General features: G+C 45.0%; 1 protein-coding gene across 1 annotated transcript in view; it reads left to right on the top strand.

Annotated features, from left to right (window-relative positions):
- Positions 1–22,357, top strand: part of LOC138473269 (uncharacterized) — a 1,193,211-nt gene that overhangs the window by 826,941 nt on the left and 343,913 nt on the right. The window contains exon 7 of the mRNA XM_069611906.1: positions 10,605–10,773. Coding sequence (XP_069468007.1) covers positions 10,605–10,773 — 169 coding nt within the window. The remainder of the gene's footprint in view (positions 1–10,604; positions 10,774–22,357) is intronic.

Here is a 22,357-nt window from a genome sequence, read left to right as displayed (position 1 = left end):
TCCTCCCCGACGCTCGGGAAACGCCAGCTCCCGACCCAAAATGGAGCAAGGTTTCAGGAGAGCGATGTTTGCTCTACATCAATTCCATCCTTGAACTCTCATGGACAAAACAAATTGGTGATATTATAGGCCTTTTTATCGCCATCCAAGGACAAGGTCTACCCCATACTGGCCTTGGTGGATTGCGGAGCAATCGGAGTCTTCATTGATCAAGATTGGGTCAGAAGTCATAACATTCCGTATGAAGCAAGAATTTTTTCACACCCAGTGGAAGTGATCGACGGAAGACCTCTTTCCTCAGGACCCATAAGTCTGCAAACAAGGGAGATCCATCTTTCCATAAATCATCATCAAGAAAGAATTGTGTTTGACATTATAAAATCAGCCCATTACCCCTTGGTTTTGGGCATGCCCTGGTTACAAAGGCACAATCCATATATCAACTGGACGGCCGGATTCTTATTCCTGGGCTCGGAGTTCTGTATGAACCATTGTTTAAACCTGGATACCTCAGTCACAGCCCCTAAAGGTCCACCAAGGTGTCCGGAGACACCACTCATGGTTTCCAATATTGTACAAGTTCCAGAGATCTATCAAGGGTATGCTGATGTATTCTCTACTGCCATCGTTCAAGCCTTACCTCCACATAGACTCGAAGACTGCGCCATAGATACTGAACCCTCAGCAGTGATTCCCTTTGGCAGGATGTTTATCCTTTCAGAACCATAAAAGAGAGCCCTCTGGGGATACCTAGACACTAATCTTGAGAATGGCACCATAAGACCTTCAAAATCACCAGCTGGTGCTTCTTTGTTCTTTGTTCCTAAAAAAGATACCAAAGAGCTCAGACCTTGCCCGGACTATCGGGGCCTAAATCAACACACCCTGAAAGACAGATACCCACTACCCCTGATCTCGAATATCCTTGAAGCTGTGAGAGGTGCAGTGATATTCACGGAACTGGATCTCTGAGGTGCTTACCATTTGATCCGTATCCGGGAAGGAGACGAATGGAAAACAGCCTTTAGAACACCCTTTGGTCACTTTGAATACCTAGTCATGCCCTTTGGTCTGACTAATGCTCCCGCAGTCTTCCAGCATTTTATGGATAGGGTGTTCTCTGACATGTTATTTCTCAATGTTATTGTCTACCTGGATGACATATTGATCTTCTCAAAGGATTCCTTGAAACATGAAGAACATGTAAAGGTAGTACTTCAACATCTCCGTGAAAATCAACTCTTAGCCAAACCAGAAAAATGTTTGTTTCATGCTACATCAGTTCACTATCTGGGGTTTGTCCTTAGTTCAGAAGGAATTCGCATGGATCCTTCAAAGGTGAAGGCCATACTGGCTTGGCCCGCCCCAACATCTGTAAAGCAAATACAGTCCTTCCTGGGGCTTGCCAACATCTACCGGAAATTAATTCCCACATTTTCCGAGATTGTTCAACCCATTGTTAATCTCCTGAAGAAAGACGTTCCATTCAACTGGTCTATACCACAAGACAAGGCATTCTAACGCTTAAAAAAAGAATTCACTCAGGCCCCCATCCTGGCCCAACCTGACATAAATCGTCCTTTTCTAGTGGAAACAGATGCCTCCAATTACGCCATAGGAGCAGTTTTAAAACAAGAATCTGATGATAAGTTGGAACATCCCATTGCTTACCTTTCACGGACCCTGACTACCAGTGAGCCGCACTACTCAGTTCTGGAGAAGGAGTTATTGGCCATTCGTCATGCCTTCACTGAATGGAGACATCTACTCCTGGGTGCTAAATATCCAGTTCAAGTCCGTACTGATCATCGAAATCTTCAGGTCCTACAATCCATGGAGTGCAGGAACAGTAGACAAGCTCGATGGGCCTACTTATTTGCCCAATATCAATTTCAAATGTCACATGTTCCTGGACCGCAAAACATGATTGCCGATGCCCTTTCTCGGCGTCCCAACTACGTTCCCTTGGAGGATAAGATCTATCCTAAAATGTTTCCCCCTACAATCTTTGTAGCTCAAGCGATCAATCTCCTGGAAGAAATCAGAGTACAGACTCAATCATCTGAGCTCTGGAAGGACATGTCCGAAAAAAATCCCTGGCGTTTGACAATCAAGGAAGGATATTTATTCAAGAACAATTCAGTGGTCATTCCGACAAAAGAACTTCAACAGAAGGTAATGAATCTATGCCATGATACTCTTCACTCCGGCCATCGAGGGGTAACCAACATCTTCCGTCTTATACAAAGACAGTTCTGGTGGCCTGGGATGAAGTCCAGTGTAGTTCAATACATCAAGACCTGTGCAATTTGTAGTCAGAACAAATACGATAATAAGAGGCCGGCGGGTCTGCTTCTACAACCTACGTTGCCAACCAGACCCTGGGAAGTTATTGCCACTGACATCATTGTTGAATTACCACCTTCCCGAGGATATACAACCATCATGGTAACCATTGACTTGTTCACTCATCTAGCTCATTTTACACCATTGTATAAATTACCATCTTCCTTCCTCAGAACTTGCTGGAATTTTCCTGGAACATATTTTTCGTCTTCATGGCCTCCCTTCCAAGATTATTTCGGATCGGGGACCTCAATATATTTCACAATTCTGGAAACATCTCTGTCGTGTTCTAGGAATCCAACGTGCCCTTTCTTCAGGCTATCATCCACAAACCAATGGGGCAAAGGAACGAGTAAATCAAACCCTGGAACAATATCTTCGTTGTTTTGCCACCAAGGTTCAAGACGATTGGTCTCTCCTTCTACCTTTAGCCGAAATCAGTTAGAACAGGCCCAGACTCGAACCAAAAGATATGCGGATTCTAAGAGAAGACCATCACCTTCCTATTCAGTTGGCGATCAAGTCTGGCTAGCCTCGAAACTGTTACCTCGATATCTACGACCAAACAAATTGGCTCCTCGCTATTATGGTCAATTTTCTATAAAGGAGATCACGGATTCCTGGAAGAAGATACATCCAGTCTTCCATACTTCCCTGTTGAAACCCTATGTTAGTTCTACTCGCAAACCCTTCAATCCCACACCTGTTGTTGTGGACGACCAGTTGGAATATGAGGTGTCCAGGATATGTGATTCCAGGTATAGAAGGGGTCGATTACAATATCTGGTTGAGTGGAAAGGCTACCCCCCTAGCGAGAGAACATGGGAACCAGTTTCTAATTTAAAGACCCCTCGTTTGCTCAGAAGATTCCATCTTATTCACCCAGGCAAGCCTGGAGGAACCAGTCTTCGGAGGGGGCATGCTGTCATGACCCGGCGAAATTGCCCCTTCTGCACCTCATGGTCATTGTCACGAAGGGCTTGTACTCCTTGTTCCTCCCAACATGGCCGTACCAAGCTCCGTGCTACGCACTAGCTTTCACGTCGTAGCACGTACTATAAATTGGTCATGCCCCTGCGGGTCCGCGCGTCTCAACGCTATTTTCGTTAGTAATCCGACGTGTGTTTGCTCTCTACATTTGCTTCCTTGATCCTCATTCTACCTTCCTTGCCTTTTTTCCTGTTCCTGGACTTCCCCCCTACATTGCTTGTTTATCGCTAATCCTGGACACCATGGAACCACGAACTTCCCGGAACTCTGAACGCGCTCTGCAACCTGACGAGGCTCGGGCGAGCCTATTCAACACCCAAACCACCCACAGGAAGAGTCCTGCGGCCGAACAAGGGAGATCCCGATCACAGGTGAGACGGGGGGAGATTTATGACACAAGAAGCAATGTGGCGCCTCACAGTGGATGGGATTAGCTGGTAGAAGGCAGGTTTGTTTTGCTCCAATCATGTCTAACTAATGTATGTCTAGGTATAGGGGAATGGCAAAGTCTGACCAATCAGCTTCATGGGAACCGAGAAGACGTGAAGTTTGAAGCGCAACTGTTACTAACTGTATTTGCAATGTATTAATGGTATAAAAGGGTTGTTCACCATAGGTCAGGTTGACAGCTCTCATAAATCAGTTCTGTACTACTGTGCTGTTTGATTTGTGCTCACCCAGCTATAATAAACAGTGTTGCTTCTTTGCTGGTGTGCACTCCTTTTTGGGAGTACTATTGTGTGCCCGAGTGGACCATGAATACATTTTTGGAGATCCTAGCGAGGTCTCCAGTTCTCTAAGTAAAATGGGGGAATTCCAGCCACCCACACTAGAGGCACGGGGCCGGTGACCGCAGACCTGTTCCATGCGCAATAGTGAGGAGGCACTGCAGATGCCGAGTTCATGAAGGTCTACCTGGTCCGAGCGCCGCCCGCATATAGGGGAAGAAGTGAACCAGCATGGGAGACTTTGTGCCGGGAGGACCCGAGAATCTCTAGGACATGTGAGTGTAATCGTGCAAGAACGTCTCGTGGTTGCATGCCCACAGTGGAGGAAGGGTCCATATTTGATGGTGTCTAGGACACATCATCGAGGTGGTAGGACGATCCGCCGTAGTAGTTGTAGATTGTAGTACACAATACTCCCATAGGGAGTAGGCGTGTGTGTGTGGGTACACCTGCGTTAGAGCAGGAGAGGTGCATAATAAGGGGCATACCCCAGTAGACTGAAGGTGCACGTAGTACCGCCATTATGTATTTGTGTCATTTAGGGAGAAAAGGGTATTGTTTAGTTGTGAAGTTGTTGACACAGTGTTTTGAAGCAGTAGGTAGTGTGAGAAACCTGAAGGTGTCTCACCCACTAGCCCCCAGGGATCTGTCATGCAGGTGGCCAGGACACGGCCATCACTTTTGAATCCAGTTCCTGGCAGTGGACCAAAGTGCGAGGATCACCTGGGTGAAGGGTCTTCATGGAGTGGGAGTGGGAGTGGGACACCGGACGATGAGACGCGGTATCCCCTTCTCTGTAACACCTTTACCCCATCCTACCAGGAAGGATACTTAGCAACTCAACCCCCCCACCTTTTCACAACACAAACACTTTTGCACGGACAGCTCAATATGAGAGAAATCGGACTAACACCTGACCCGTATACCTAACATGTCCTAATAAAATGGTCAGGCAGGGTCAGGCAATTGCTGGCCATCACGCACACCTGACGTCCATTACACTTCCCCATATGGATAAAAGGCGGAGCATGAGAGCACACTCTGAGCGAGGCAAAACACATGAGGAAACAGCAGTTCCAAGATGGCGGTTTAACACAAGGAGAAAGACGGCAAAACAGAAGGTGATTGCGAGGAGGGAAGTGCCCTTGACCTTTTCGACAAGGAACCGTTACTTTCAAGAAACCTCGTGAATAGAAAGCGTAACACCAGGAAACCCCGCTGAAGAATCCTGCATTGTGTGTGTCAGGGCTACCCGAGGCCCTCCCGCGTCGATTATCGATGCAGGGAGAACTTGGCTCCCACAACAAAGCAACGCCAGTGAAATCAAAACAGCCAGTGAGTTGGGGAGGTCGATACCAGACCAGTCTATGTTGAAGCCAAGGTTGCAAGCGGCAACATTGTATGGTGAGCACTGAACCGAGCAGTGTATGAAACGCATGTGATAACCAACGTAAGTAAAATTGAATAACAAATGAGTGATTGAACTTTGAAACCAAGATACGATATCTTTGACAGAGTGGTCCGGCACCGTGTGGGTGCTCAGTCGAAGGGGTCTCTAAGGTATCCAACTGACAAGTTGCAAATGCAAAAGAGTAGAAAAAGGATTGTGAATCAAAGTGGTCCTGCAATGGGTCAAGCAAAATCCTGTGCAGAATCAAAAGTCTTCAATGTTGATACAGTGAAAAAAGTTGATGATAAAGTTGGTCCGAGCCCGAACGAGGGAGATCAATCGAAAGCCTTGGGTTAAAGCGAGTTTGTGTTAAGGTGAATTTAATTGGTCTGAGCCCGCTTGAGCATTGTGTCGAAACGGATCTGAGCTCAGCTGAGGGGGCTCCGCAGTGAACTGTGAATCACCCTAGAAATTGGAAACCTGGAAATCCTATAAGCATTGTGTTCAAAGGAGATCTGAGCCCGGCTGAGGGGGATCCGAGGTGAAAAGGGAATCGCATGAGAAATTGAGTATGTGTAAAATCCTAAGAGGAAAGGAATTTATTGTTTGTTTGTTGCATCACGCCCTCTCAAAGAAGAGACTTTGAATGGCAAAGAGACTCGGGCACAGAAGGTTTGCTCCAATTATGTTTAACTAATGTATGTCTAGCTTTGGAGAATGACAGTCTAACCAGTCAGCTTTGTGTGAACAGAGAAGACGTGAAGTTTGAGGTGCAACTGTTACTAACTGTATTTACAATGTATTAATGTTATAAAAGGGTTGTTTGCCACGAGCCAGTTTGTCAGATCACATCAATCTGTTCTGTTCCACTGTGCTGTTTGATTTGTGCTCACCCAGCTGTAATAAACAGAGTTACTTCTTGCCTCGTGTGCGCTCCTTTTGGGAATTACTATTGCTGAAGTATCCATTGTGTTCCCGAGTGGACCCCAATAACACTGCACAACGCCTGCTGTTGTCGAAAACATTTCTGAGACTGCAAAGCAGGATACCAATATATATAAGATGACGAATCCATGGGAGGAACATCCATCAGAAAGAACATTATCAGTGGTAAGTCATTTGTTCTTTTTTAATGATCCCCCAGCACCCCCTGTCCTCAGGTTCTGAACAGTCTCCTGCCATAACCTGGGCTACTTTGGGATTGGGAGTCATCTTAAGAAACAGAATAGGAGAGAGGGCTGAGTGGGATAGTGTTTCTTTTATGTCGTTGGCCGACCCAGTTTTAAAAAACTATCTGGTCAGCCTACACTGTAATGCCATCCACACTACGACAATGCTAGTGGAGACTGGCTGACATTTATAGTATGGGTGATAAGATGGTTCGAGCAATTAGTGCTCTGATTGTCTGGATCCATTCCGCCTGGTTTCCATTGATCCCTTTCAGGAGGAGGAATGGTTTAATTAGTGCCTTGCTGTGGTCCACCATGTTACGGTCAGGAAAAGTGCCATGGCTTCTTCCTGAAACAGATCTCTGCCTGACAGGTTCATAAAGGATGAGCTCTCTTTTCATTGACCCTTTGCAGGGAATAGAAATCTGGTTTGGGGTTTGCACACCAAGCACAAGCACCTGATGCCATGTTTTTCTTTGAGACCCAGACTGCGATCCATATCTGGCTTTCTGACCCTCAAATGGATTCTTGATAGGCTATTTGAAGGCGGTACATGGGCTGTTGGTGTTGATGGTCAGCTGTCAGAGCACTGCAATACCCCATTAATAGCCTCCATGTGTCACATGGCAATGTGGGTCACTTCCTTTTCCCCCAGAGTTCCAGAGGCCACCTTTTAGTCATACTGGGGTAGGGGGTGTAGGAGACTGTGTGAATGTGTGTGTGTGTATTCGATTATGTACCTTTGGTTCCACTTCGGGCTCTATCTCGGTGTGAACCAATAACACCTGTTACAGCCCTCTCCCCTGAGGTGTAATGTCACATTATGAACTGCATAAGCAAGCGATCAATGTAAAGTAGTGTCACACACTGAAGCTCTGCGACTGTAGACGTAAACGTAGTATTGTTTCAAAGAAATCAAGAGGTCAGGGTTTTTGAAAATAAAGCTCTGCTTACACATAAGTGAACGTTGCACAATAAACATAGTTTCTCTGTTTTATATGACAAATGGACAGTGGAAATTTACAGCGAATATTTGAGAAAAGCACTCTGCCACATTACACTCTGACACCCTCACAACGTTTTTGTTAACAGTCATTCCTGAGAATCCTCTCAGTGTTATCACTTAATGCAGCTGCTTCAGAATGCTGCAGCCCGGCTGGCACCTGGAGCTAATCGTCTCCCCCATTCGAAGGGTCTCCTTCAGCAACTTCATTGGCTCCCAATTGGCAGTTGCATTGCCCACCGTGCCTTTCATCACTCTGGCGCTGAGTATTTGCAGGCCAAGTTGATGCCCTGTAAACCAACCAGATCCCTTCGATCTGCCTCTCAGAAACGTTTGCAAACTAGTGGCGTTTCTATCTGCGGCAAACGTCAGCAATGAAGAGCTCCTATTTCGCCCACAACATGCAAAAAAGAAATTTGACAATTGGGCGTGGATCATTAATAATGATGCAAGAAAAAAGTTGAAGTCAGTAAAAGTGATGGATCGTGAACCCAGGAAACTAAACGAACCAGCTCGCTACCTATTACACTGTCCATCTCGTCATCATAGAGACCAATTTCTACGGTCCGAGCTAACATCTTAAAAACCAAGGAAGTTCTGTGGCAAAGAAGGGAGCAATCTTTAACAGACAATCTTTGTCGTTTTTGTGGATCCTCGGTAGAAACTGTTAAACATCTATTAATTGAATGTCAGCGGACAACCACCCAACGTTCTTTACATCTTGGACAATTTGCACCCTTAGACGATGACATGGAGGGGTGGTGGGCTAAAATTATTTCTGGTTCCAATATACAACTCGTTTGTGCAACCGTGAACTATTTTGATATGCTTCTAAAAATAGATGTTTAATTTCTAAATTCCTGGTTTTAGGAGTGTTGCTCTAGGGAGCGGCAGTTATGAGTGACTTGTTCTGGTTAGTTTAGGTTGATTCTCATTTTCATTCTATGCTTTAATCTTCTTTATTCTTTTTTGGTTGCGTTTCTTTTGGAGTTTCTCATTCTTTTGCTATGTCTTTTTGCCTTGTTGACCTGATGTGATTAGTTCTGACTCGATCTGTTTTGATTTGATTGATGGGTTGACTTGGCCCCTTTTGAAACAAAAGTTTGTACTATAAATTCAAATTGTAGTTTTTCAATAAAAAAAAAAGAAACGTTTGATAGTCCCCAGATTTCAGAGAGCTTAAGCTGGGGACCGGGCTTTCTCCTCTCTCGCTGCTGCCATGTGGAACTCTCTCCCTGATCAGCTACGAGAGGTTAGCGACCACTTAGGTTTTCGCTAACCCTTGAAAACATATATTTTTTTTATTGATTTCTGTTTCTTCTTCCTGGCTATAATGGCTCTTTCTCATCGGGTGTTCTCAGCACCTCCATGCCTTTGGGCCCTAGTTTAGTGCTCTATAGATATTGTTATATGACATTACATGACAATGCAGAGCGCTCAAGTTTCCCAGTTCCCTGAGTGAGAGAGCCGTCCAGTCCTGTGTTATTTCTTGGAATTCTGGAATTTGTTATCCTATGTTTGCAAGGAAAAAGACAAAACTGCAAGTCCCAGAATTTCAAGCAGAAATGGAACTCGGTAGCTTTCTCAGGCATAGAACTGTGAAATTTGAGAGCTCTGCCAATGTAAAAGAATTGCTCAGGTGGGTGTAAAATTCTTAATTTCAAAATTAACCTGTTAATTATGGCTTGACAGGCGATAGATAAATACATATGGGCCATACGATTGTGTTTCATTTGTGCTCCAAGATGCCCATAGCCAGTGCTTTAAAGTAGGATGTTAAATTGAGGTGGAGGAGTTCTTGTTAGGTGCGTGACTTAAGCCACGCCCCTATTGAGAGACCCCACGCCCTGCCTAAGGGGGATGAGGGCGGTGAAAGCAGGGGAGCTGGGGCACACTGACATTATTACCTTGACAGAAAATTGAGAACTCTGCTTGCCATTCATAGAAAAGTTAACCTATGTGAGTTTGTTCTGTTTTCATGACAAATTTAGTGGCAGTCATTTTTAGAACTCAATACCGAAAGATGTCATTTGGAGGCGAGCATTGAAAACCCATTTTATTCAACAAATCCCAAAATCACAGGATTTAAGGTGCATTGTAGTCAGCCGAAATGTATTTTGTGAAAGTTGTATGAAAATTGATATGAGATTTCCATACTATTTCGACAAAAACATTTTCAATCGATTGCTGATGTAACTGAATTGTGGCTCAATTAAACGTTTCTGATACATTTCCAGTAATAATTTTGGCCTGAACAAGTTTGAATTTAGCCAACATCCTTACCATATGTAATTTGGAAAAAGGTTTTGGGGGCTTCTTCTGTCTAATCTGTTAGTTCTGGACTAGTCTAGCAGCAGCTTAATTACTATTAAAGCTCTATTTTCAATTGCAGAATTGCCATTTCAAGTTATGTATTTTTCCATTCAAAGGTTTTGTACTGGTAAAAAGGATTGGCTCTACATCCTTGCGTGCAATAGTATAAAGTGTCATATCTCATTCCACATGACTGTTTATGGGCCATTCACCACCATCGAGGACAAATGAGAGAGGTTCCAGAAATGAGCTTCTGGCATACAAGCAACGATTTTGCGGTGTGTGGTTTGCTCATGTGGCGATGATAGGCTGATCCACTGTGCACACATTCTAGCCATGTCTGAATAGTAGACAAGTGTACTTTAGCATTTACTCTGCAACATATGACTATTCACTGTCTGAAACCAAATCCCCAGATACAAACAGCAACAGAGAATGTGACCCAGGAGTGTGCTCCTGTCTTGGAGCTGTGCCGCCGATCTCTCTAGATACTCACAGGTTACTCCAAGGGACGGTGCCGTTAGACCTCTGCGGTGGCAAATGTATAAAAACACATAACAGTGCACACGGCCCTAGAAATTCCTCCAACTGGAAGGTTCTTGGAATGATTGTCTACAGTTATTGGCATGACAAGTCTTTTGTGCTAACGCGTCCTGCTGTCTTAGTCCCCACAGCATGAAGGAACAAGTCATCAGAAGCGTAACAGAACTGTCATCCCCCCATCCAACAAAGCCTACAAACGGTCATACCCTGGTGCAGGACCTGAGGGATCATGAAAGTCTTTCACTGCAGGAGGTGGACAGCCAGAAGGGCCAGTGGATGGAAAGCATCCAGGTGAGTTAACCACTGCCACAGCTCATAGAAACAGTCCTCCTGCAAGAGGGCGGACTCTGATTTTGCACTGAGAACAATAGCTATTCATGGTGATAAGTGAGTCATTCTGTTATTTGTGTGAGTGAGTCAACTGGTAACTGTGGAAATTGTTTGCTTTACAGAAGGGCCCCCTGTTTTCTACAGGGTCTACTGTTCACGGCTGCAGGTCCAGGGTTGTCAGAAAGCAAATGCCACGGCCCTCTTTGACCACTGGTTTTTATGAGGCTGATGAACTGTAGCAACCGTAGACAAACTGATCCATCCAGGTTATATTATTTAGACGTTAGTGGGCAAGGGGTTGCTAGGTTTGAACATTTAGTGAGGGGAATATTAGCATATCGCCTGCCAAATGGTAATCTGCCTACCCAGATTCAAACCCATATGGCGAGAAGGTGTTCATTTAGGCAAGACAGGCCGCAAATAATGGAATTCCCTACCCATGTCCCTTAGACTTGTGATGAATCCTGCGGAGGCCTCACAAAAGCCCTACCTAAAGTCTCCTGCCAGGTGGCAAGGGGATAGCAGCTACTACCTGAGCCTAACCCTAGGGTGGTATTAGCCGGGAAGATCACCTGGGAGGAGAAGAGCCGCAGGGATGTGGGAGGACTCCGTTGGGTGAGGCGCAGTATTTGTCTTCGTTAGAGGAAAAGATGTCAGTAATGCTAGAATATGTAATGGCTTGTTGTGAAAGTGAGATTTTCTGTTCTAAAGCTATTCATTCTGGGGATTGCGAAACTGGTCCTAATCAATCATTTACCAAACATAGAGCTCCCCCTCATGAAGTTGCCCACTTCGAATGGATTGTGTCCTCCCACGTATTCCTCATCTTTTTATATCTCCAATATCCAGCTTCAGCTGCTTCTGCCTTTTTGGCAGAGGGCGCTGTGTGTCGATGCGGTCGACTCAATGTCCCCCGAGGGCCTCCGTCTCGATGATGATGTCATCAAAGGTATATATAGCATATGCTGTGCCCGTTGGCTTCAGCTCCTTTTTTCTGAGTGAGCTTTCACTTTGTGAACTACGGCACGCTTCAGATATTTCTTCGAGAATTATCAAACAATGTCTTTGTTTCCGGCTCCGACACGCCCAACAACCCGAAGACTGGGTTTAAAAAATGCCAAGACTGCAACGCCAAGATGTCACTGACGGACCCACATCAAGTATGCTTGTGGTGTCTCGGTGTGGAGCACAAGACCTCGGCCTGTCAGAAGTGTCAATGACCGGTAAAGCTCTGATGGAGCATAAAGGGAAATTGGCGGTAGGTAGAATCCCCCGGAAAAAGCCCCTTCGAGTACCCTGTGGAAAAAAACTTTCTTCCGACGAAGCAAGAGACTCATGTCAACAGAAGATGACTAAAAGGTCCAGGCCACTTAGTCGCTCCCACCTCTCATCATCGAGGAAATCGAAGAAAAGGCCTTATAAATCGCCTACTAAGTCACCTCATCCGACTCCTCCCCAGAGAGGACTATATCTTGCCCCACTAAGGCCTCTACTCTGGCTGAATGGTAATCATTCAGGCAGGAAATGCTAAACATTTTTGAGAGCCAGAAACCCTCGAAGCAAGTAGGCCATGCTTCTATCGCGCCTTCTAAAGCTGGTAAGGAAAGGGCTCAAGCCAAATTCTGCATGCCCTAGAGCCCGGGATGAAGGCCAGATTGCCATCGAGAGCCATCAAGGCCTCGACACTATGAAAAGTCATTGAGGAGTCTTTCGAGCCACTGAAGTCCATCATGGACAAAGTCCAAGGACAAGTCGACATCGAAGTAATCGACGCCGTCAACACCATCAGTGCCATCAACTCAAACGGTGCCATTGATGTCCAAGACGTCTTCATCAAATACATCGACGACTCCATCAGCATTTGGCTCTAAACCATCGAAGCCATCAACGCCTTTGTCAGTAATTCACAAAACCTACGCTCCTTTGCCTCCGAAGGATTTTTTTAAGTCACTCACGTCCATTTATAAGAGCAATGAACCAATTGATGACAATGATTCACCCTTTGGATTGCAGTATGGCACTCCAAAGATCCCTGATAGCTTCATATCAGAAGAGTCTAGGTTATAGGACCTACGTGAAAATGTATAAACAGCCAGATGGTGTGTACACTTCACCAGAGTTAGATTTTGGTAAGCCAGAACCAGATGAGCACGCAGATTCCTCTGACAAACAATTCATGACCAAGGTAGTTGATTATCTGGGATGGAGCGGGCTTGCCCTCCCTTTCGAACAGGATGCCCTCATGGATATCCTGGACAAAGGTCCTCAAGGGGATCCGATCCGACCCTTTCATGTCGCTCTACAAAAGAGAGTAAGTGCAAATCGGGAAGCACCGGAATTGAGTCCGGCAGTCAATACAAATTTTACAAAGGTATATAGGCCGCCGAGTAGTGACCCCAGCTACCTGTCAAAACATCCTACCCCAGAGAGTCTGGTGGGGCAAGCAGCAACCGCTACCTGCAAGCAGGCTGCCTATCCAACCATCCCACCAGATCGGGATGATAAATGTATAGATACCTGATCAAGGAAAGTCTCTTCTGCTGGGAGCATGGCTCTTAAATCAGCCAACTCCCCATGTGCCTTAGCAAAGTCCACAGAGACTCTATGGGACTTCATTTCTATGGTGGCTAAGCATATTCCCAAATGGAAGGAAAGAGACGGTTTTCTGATTGCACCAGACTGGCAGTCTAGACTCCTTAATATGCCTTTTGATAGATCTCATCTTTTTGGCAGCAAGGCTAACGAAAGCCTTGAGAAGCTGCAGACCTCAAAGGCGGCAGCCAAGTCTCTGGTGTTGCTATAAGGCAGCCTCAGCCCTTTCACCCCAGTGGACCATCTTGGAGGGTTAGATCCTTTTGCTACTACTCCTCAGTTGGAAGAGCGAGAGGAATGGCTGGTCAAAGAGGCCAAAGAAGATCCCCTCATGGTGGACGAGGGAGACGTGCAAAGCCCACCCAAGCAGCAGCATCTTTACCATCAGCCACTGCTTCAGCCACCTCAAAACCTGCCCGACGTCTTGACTCATGACACCCCGGTGGGAGGCAGACTGCCTCAGCATCTGAAAGAATGGCAGGGTATTACTTCAGATGCTTGGGCATTACAAACCATAGCCCAAGGTTACTGCCTTCCCTTCATTCAGAGACCTCAGAATCGTCACCCGGGCAGCCATTTGTTAAAGATTCCAGATCCGTTCTTGTGAAGAAGATTTTGACCCCGCTAGAGAAAGGTTCTATAGAGCCAGTCCCTGTAACGGGGACGAACAAAGGATGGTATTCTCCATATTTCCTGATTCCCGTGAAGGACGGAGTACCGTCACCCATCTTGGACTTGAGATACTCAAACAAGTTCCTCTAGAAGGATAAGTTCAAGATGGTCAGACTTTTTCAGATTCTTCAGGCCTTCCAGCCTCAGGATTAGATGGTGTCATTGGATCTCAAGCACAGAAAGTACCTGAGGTTTGTCGTTGGTGGTTCGCTTTACCAGTTTTGAGCTCTGCTGTTTGGGCTGACCTCCACTCCGAGGGTTTTCACAAAACTGATGGTGGTGGTGTTAGTGAGTCTCGGGGAAAGGGAGGATTCATGCCTACCCCTACCTGGACAATTGGCTGATCAGGGCGCGTCCTCCCAAACAAGCCTTGGATTATCTCAGCGTGACCTGACACTCTCTACACAGACTGGGCTTCTCTCGCATTTACAAGAAATCCCTCATGATACCATCTCAAAATCTCCAGTTCATCAGGGCGGTACTGGATACATCCTTGGGAATGATCTCCCCACCCGAGGTGAGGGTTCAAGACATTCTGCAGATGGTCACCAAATTTCAGAGTGCCCACCGTCTCCCAGTCTTTGACTTCTTGACTTTGCTCGGCCTCATGGCATCCTGCATTTTCCTGGTGCCAGACGCTCATCTGAGAATGAGATCCTTCCAATGGGCTCTCAGGACACAATATCTCAATTCTCGGGGCAACATGTCAGACCTACTTCAGGTTCCAAACAGGGTTGCACAGGATCTCCTGTGGTGGGCCTGCAAGGACAACATTCTGAAGGGAGAACCTTTTTGGCAACCATGGCTGAAGATAACAGTAGTTACGGACACCACACTCACGGGGTGGGGAGCCCACGCCAATGATCTGACAATCGGCAGTCATTGCTCTCCATCAGAGTCCAAACTACACATCAATCTTTTGGAGCTGAGAGCAATCAGACTTCTGCTGAAGGCATTTCTGCCCTCTGTATGGGGAAAGAATATCCTGATAATGACGGACAACACAGTGGCCATGTTCTACCTCAACAAGAGAGAAGGTGTAGGGTCACTACCACTGTGCAGAGAGGCAATGCAGCCCTGGTTCTGGGCAATTCAAGAAGGAATCTCCCTTATCAGCAGTTCACCTAACCGGAGAGAAGAACACAGTGGCGGACACTCGGAGCAGTCAGAACACAGTCTCCCACGAGTGGGAACTAGCTCAGGAAGTCCTTCAAGAGATCTTCCCCCTTTGGGGAACCCTTCAGGTGGATCTGTTTGCAGCCAGTGTCAACCGAAAGTGCAAACTGTACTGCTCCAGGGAATTTCCCCCAAGAGGAGCTCTAGGGGAACGCTTTCTTAGTGAACTGGGAATTTCCATGTCTGTACGTGTTATCTCCAGTCCCCGTCATTCCTCACATGATCAGGAGGTTGATGAAGTTTGGGAAATCCATGAACCTAATTGCCCCGGATTGGGACAGGAGGAGGTGCTACCCGGCCCTTCTGGAAATGTCCAACTGCCCTCCAATACATCTTCCACTAAGAGAGGACCTTCTCTCACGAGAGGAGGGTCGGGTTCTCCATCGAGAGGTCAAGACACTCAGCCTTCACACATGGTTTCCGAGAGGCTGATGTATAAGCATTGGGACCTCCTTGATGACGTAATGGAGATTTTGCTTTCGGCCAGAAGGCCAGCAACAGAGTCTTTGTACCGCTGCCTTTGGAACATATTCTGCAGCTGGTGCAGGGATAAGAATGTGGAAACCCTGCTATGCAAAACACCAGAGGTGTTATCTTTTCTGCTGTACTTGGCCAATCTGGGGCTCAAGGTTGGGACCATTAAAGGTTATTTGGCAGCGGTTTCCATCTTCAAGCGCTCGTCTGAGAAAATGTCATATTTTAAAATACCGTTGGTTATACAATTACTAAAGGGTTTCACTAATGTGTTCCCTCCATCTTTTCAGGTTCCGATTTGGGAACTTATACCTGTTTCAAAGTTTCTCATATGTGCACCATTTGAACCGCTCCATTCATGTCCCTTAAGACTAATAACGTTCAAATCCATCCTGTTGGTAGGGCTACCATCAGCCTGTAGGGTGAGTGAGTTGCAGACACTATCTTCTAAGCCACCTTTTATGGTCTATTATAAGGACAAGGTCGTCCTTAGGGTCAAACCTTCATTCCTACCTACGGTCATCTCAGATTTTCACTTGGGACAAAATACAGTATTACCTACTTTCTACCCTGCACCTGATCCTGGCAAGGAAGAGGAGAGGCTACACAGACTCGACCCACAAAGAGCTCTGAGTGTCTACATTTCAAGGATATTAATGTTTCGTCTGGATGACCAGCTGTTTATAGGATACCCTGGTCATAGGCTGGGACAGGCTGTAACAAACAGACCTTGTCCAGTTTGATTATTTTAGCTATTACTGAATGCTATAGGCTGGCCTGGAAATATCCCCCAAAAGGCTTGAGAGCCCATTCCACCAGGGGCATGGCTACTTCTTCGGCTCTGCAGAGAAGTGTTCCTAAAAAAACAAACATTTGTGAGGCAGACAATTGGTCTACAATTTACACTTTTACAAAGCATTACTGCCTTGATTCTACCTTAAGTCAGGATGGAAGCTTCGGGAAAGCAGCCCTTTATTCGGTTCATCACAACCCTTGATTTCAAAATTCTTATTCCCTCCACCAAAACTAACACTGCTTTGGGAGTCTATCAAAAGATAAGGCATACGTGGGAGGACACAATCCATTCGAAGAACAAGTTACTTACCCCTGGTAACGTTCTTTCGACTGGATGTTCCTCCCACATATTCCTCATCGCCCCTCCCAGCCTACCCCGCAGTAGAATGTCCATTTTATTGCAGCTTACGCTCCTTCAGAGTCTAGTGTGGTCTAATCTGCTTTAATGCGGATAGTTCTACTTATGAAAAACATGAAAAAACAAAACTGAAGCCAACGGGTGCTGCACGTTTTAGTATACTAAAAAATACTAATATATACTAAAAAAAAACGTTAAGGGGACGTTATGGTTAAGAAACCCAAAAACCCTTAAAATTCACCAGTTATGGTAGCCTAAGCAACCATAACTGCCTGCACCACTGTGCACTGCTAACACTAACACCAGCTAAGCAACCATAACTCGCGCTACCACCGTGGACTGCTAAGACTAACACCCAGGACATCAAAGATAACATCACAAATATCGTTCATGGCATCACTGATGACATCACATGCGCTTTTACCTTTCATACAAGGGGTGGTGAATGTAATGTTGGCAAAAACATATCGGGGATTATCAGAATATGTGTAATAAACTACGTACTTCATCATGCAATGTATAGTTCTAAAGAACATTACATTGCAGTGTTCTTTCTAGTGCAGGAACCTACTCATACAGAAATGTAGATATTGGCTGCAGCAAACACCACAGAGGAGCTACATTTGTAATTTTCCAAAGCTATATAATGAAACGGTGTATGCCTCTGCATAACAGTTTTCTGTACTGAGAAACATGTACTAAATAGCTAATAACGCATCACTTGCTACATATTTCTACTAATACACCCAAAACATAAATCGACTACAATGCATGAACATATGGGGCTTATATATGGAGAGTAAAGTAAGCAAACAAGAGGCAGTATCAATAACAACTGTGTATAATGTACATGATTGTATTCACGTACATAAATGATGGCTGTGTTGCAGGCCTACTTCTTCCCCTATATATGTACAGCATAAGATGTGATTACATTCTAAGGAAAGTGGTGTTAGAACATGTGAGAATAGCAATATCTATAAATGGAATACCTTTTGAAAGTTAAGTTTCTGACTGTCAGTAAATAAACCCACCTCACCTATTTCTGTCACTAAATAAAAACAAGTGGGCCAGATAATTGATGTCATCAGTGATGTCATGAATGATATTTGTGATGTTATCTTTGATGTCCTGGGTGTTAGTCTTAGCAGTGCACGGTGGTGGAGCGAGTTATGGTTGCTTAGCTGGTGTTAGTGTTAGCAGTGCACAGTGGTGCAGGCAGTTATGGTTGCTTAGGCTACCATAACTGGCGAATTTGTGATGTCATCTTTGATGTCCTGGGTGTTAGTATTGGCAGTGCACGGTGGCGGGGCGAGTTATGGTTGCTTAGCTGGTGTTAGTGTTAGCAGTGCACAGTGGTGCAGGCAGTTATGGTTGCTTAGGCTACCATAACTGGCGAATTTGTGATGTCATCTTTGATGTCCTGGGTGTTAGTATTGGCAGTGCACGGTGGTGGGGCGAGTTATGGTTGCTTAGCCTACCATAACTGGCGAATTTCTGGGGGTTTTCCGTTTTACTTCGAACCATAACGTTCCGTTTATAAAGTATTTTTAGTGAATTTCATAGGTTTTTATTAGGGCAACTTAACCATAACATCCCTTTAACAAAGTTTTTTTACTGAATATCCACTTTCATCATGTGAATTTGGAAGATATGTACTATAATTCCCTTACTTTATATACATGTAATATAGAACATACTGAACCCCCTCGCTAATGATAATTGAAGGGCACGGAGTGAGCGCCTGCCCGCGGATGGGCGCGGCCGAGATCAACATTACCCAAACACTCAGAGTGTATCTGAAAATGTTCTATCATGCCATATGAAAAATGCACAAGTTTAAAAAGCAGCACATAAACACATTATAAGTAATAATAAATAACCATTTGAACCTACACGTCTGACACATTCATTTAATTACCATGTAAAATGAAATGGATTATACCATAACAAAAAAGATATGCCTCCAACGTAATTACCTCACAGAAACTGTGCAGCTAGGAGCGACAGTAGACGAACACAACACAACAAATACAAATTACAAGAAAGTAGTAAGTGAACTTCATTTTTCTTATATGTGTGTATCCTTTTTGTATGAGGTGCAGAACAAATAATGTATTTGTGTTGTTTTGACATAGAAATGTGCAGTACTTTGGAGTGGCTGGAGGAGAATTTTCCGCATGGCGAAATGCATAAGCAAATTAATAGTCAGTATACTTTATGGGCACTTAACATAGATATATTTATTTATAACAGATCAGGGAAAAATTGAAGAAAGTCCACCAAAAGACACAGTGCAAGAAACCCTGAAACGCATAGAAGACAAAGTGGACATGCTAAAAGAGAATTTTGATGGGTTAAGGCAATTTGTGGAGGACCACGTGAAAGGAAAAATCAGATATAACTGTCCCACCTGTACCTGTCCCCCTTCTCCATTTCCCAGTGAACTATCCCCAAGCCCTCAAGAACAACATAAAAGTTTTGATGAAATTTCCATCCCTTCATTCCCTCACAACCAGCCTGTGGAAACCCCTAATTCCCCTATATTTGTTTGAGTTTCTGCTTCCCCCTCTCCCTTTTAATTGTTGTATGTGTCTTTAATAAAAAAAAATGTTATGTTCGTTTTAGTGGAATTGTTTGGGTCTAATTTTTTTTTTGTTTAAAGGAGTTAAAATGTCCGCGGACAGCGCGCCTGTTCGACTGGTCCGTAATTAATAAAATATGGATGTTCTAAGGACAATACACCTGTCCATGCCGTCCGCAGCCAAGATGGAACTGTCCGTAGAACAGGCACAGTGTCCGGCATGTCCGTAGTCAAACAAAATGGAGGTGTCCTAAGGACACTGTACCTGGCCGTACAGTCAGCAGAACATCTACGCACATGTGCACCACACCCGTAAGTCTTAGAAACATTGCGCCTGTCCGTAATGGTCCATCTCACTTGTGTCGCACTTTTAATTCGTTTCAGGACCCGAACACTGTATGTAGAACACACGCGCGCATGCGCACGACTGTTCCTGTGCATTTGGTGTTGTGCGGGCACCCATTTCCTTCGTGGATGTGTTCACGATGGCATCACGTGACCGCACCCACGCTGAGCGTGTGTCCTAATTTGCACACTTTGTCCGCTTCCGCAACATTTCAAAAGAACTTATGCAAACATGCCAAATTATTTCACAATACAAAATCACCATTTCGCATGTCCCATACAATGGCCCTAGCTTTCAACATATTGTTTGGAACTTTTTAAATGCTTTTGAGTGATCAATATGGTCACGAGGTGCACCCTTGCACCCCTATAAAAGGCCACACCACTCAAGCTCATCTTCATTGTACTTCTGGCGATTATAGATTGAGTTTTACTGCCTTTAGTGCAGAGATAGTAGCAGAGATTATCTCACCAACCCTAATGGCATCCATGGCTGCTGTTGCTACATCAGCCTCAGCACCAACCCCAAACCCTCCACCGCCACCACCTCCCCAAGGGCCTGCAGAGGGAAATACGTGTGAGGATGTAGAGAGCGAGGAAGAAGAGGATGAAGAGAATGAGGTGTAGGAACTCCCTACTACCAGCACTCGCCGGGAGTCGTGGGTGTGGCGGTTGTTTACCGTTTTTGGCAACGTACCAAAAGCACTTGCGAACCTGGTCACCTGTAAACAGTGCAACTTGGTGCTGAGTCGTGGGAGACCTGGTGCGTACAGCTTTGGTACGACAACCATGAAGCGACACCTAACTTCGTTCCACAGTGCGGACATTCACAAGGTGGTACCATGTAAAGAACGTAGTAGGTTGAGTTCCTCTGCAGCATCCTCCGTGTCCTATTCTCTCACTACAAGAGACACTCCTGTGGGAGAGCGCATCCCTCCAGGCCATTTGCGATGCTGTTGACCCTTACTTTTCGAGGGTCACAATATTGTGTATGTACTGCGACGCAGTACTCTGCAGGGGGGAGAGTTTTCGAAGTGCTTTCAAGACTACGGTCACAGAGCACCAGAAGAACTGCTACCTACCTAAATAAGCCCCACCCTATATCTTTATCTCTCCACCTGCCCTTTCTTATCCCCGTGGTTGGTGTCCCTTCCTTACCCTCCTTTTCCCACCTCTCCTAGTGTGTCGTGCGTCAAAAAATAAAAAAAATATAAAACAACAAAAACCACAAAAAAAGGCTCTTTTCAGAGCCGCCTTTCACAGTTTTAAAATAGAAGTGTCAAATAAACAGTGCAGGGTCCTGCACATTTTTCAAAGGTCTGCGGACAGTCCTAGGACAGATACAAATTTGGGGTGCAGCCCTAGCAAATCCAATGCACTTTTCTCTGCGAGTAAGTGGTGGCTCTGAAAAGAGCCTTTTATTGGTGTTTTGTGTGTTTGAAAAACTTGGATTCGTCAAAATGTAATGCAAAATCGGTGGCTATGAATCCAAAAAAGCTTGCAATGCATTTTTTACATTTCGAAGAAAAATCTGATTGCCAGCATATGTAAGATGGACTCCATCTCTGCGAAAAATGAATGTGCTACGAAACAAAATATTTTCATTGTGGAAAGAGGACATGCCAACATCTCTTAGAAAGGCACAAACAGCCTTATTGACATTGCGCCTCGCTTTCTCCATTTGTGGACCAGATAAAGCAGAACGCAGCCACATTTGTCTTTGTGCAATACGAGAAAAAATGACTTGGCAATTTGGAAACATGTCCATGACCTTCTCAAGTCCTTCCTTCATTGCAAATTGCAAAGAAATTCCAGAGACATGCCCTAAACTGTTTCCTCCACAATGAATGATAATTGTATCAGGATGACGCTCTGTCTGTAAAGTAGCACAGAGAGGTACTGGGTCCAGCCACTTCATTCTACGCACTCCATGCCAGTGCACTTCCACATGAGGGAATCCAAGATCTGCAGATATAGCGCAATGTTCTGCATGCACCTTCAACCAATGCATCCATGAGTCTCCCAAAATCCAGATAATCTGTTTTCGAGCACACACAGCCATAGCTGTCTGTTCTCCTCTCAGGAAAAAGACGTTCTCACTAAATCTCTCCATTCAGAACACACCCACTGAACTTTACTGACCGATCCCTAGCCTTGCTCATTCTCATTTACATGCCTCTCCACCCCAGAATCCCTGTATGTAATATGCGCTGCCTGCAGACTACAGTCATGTCCGCGGACATGTAGAGGATCTGAGCGTGACGACTGTACATTTAAATAGTATTCCCCTTTTTCTCTTTAAGGTGGGCTCTGAAAAGAGCCGTTTTTTTTTTGTTGGTTATTTTGCAGATGCCTGACAGACACCTGTTTTGTATTATTTTTTTTTTTTCTTCTTAGTTTACTCCTACAATCATCACATAACCTTCTCCAAAGCAAGCCTTACATTCCAAAAGAACATGGCATTTCCCAGAAAAGATAAAGAAACACCATCTGCTTCAAAATAAGCCGCATTACTGGAAACAGTGTTCTCGTGGCTGCAGAAAAACATA

Source organism: Ambystoma mexicanum, chromosome 8, assembly GCF_040938575.1.
Source record: "Ambystoma mexicanum isolate Mex_15411 chromosome 8, UKY_AmexF1_1, whole genome shotgun sequence".
In the NCBI taxonomy this organism is placed as follows: Eukaryota; Metazoa; Chordata; class Amphibia; order Caudata; family Ambystomatidae; genus Ambystoma; species Ambystoma mexicanum.
Note: the sequence above shows the minus strand (reverse complement) of the source record. Positions and strands in the feature narration are given on the sequence as shown.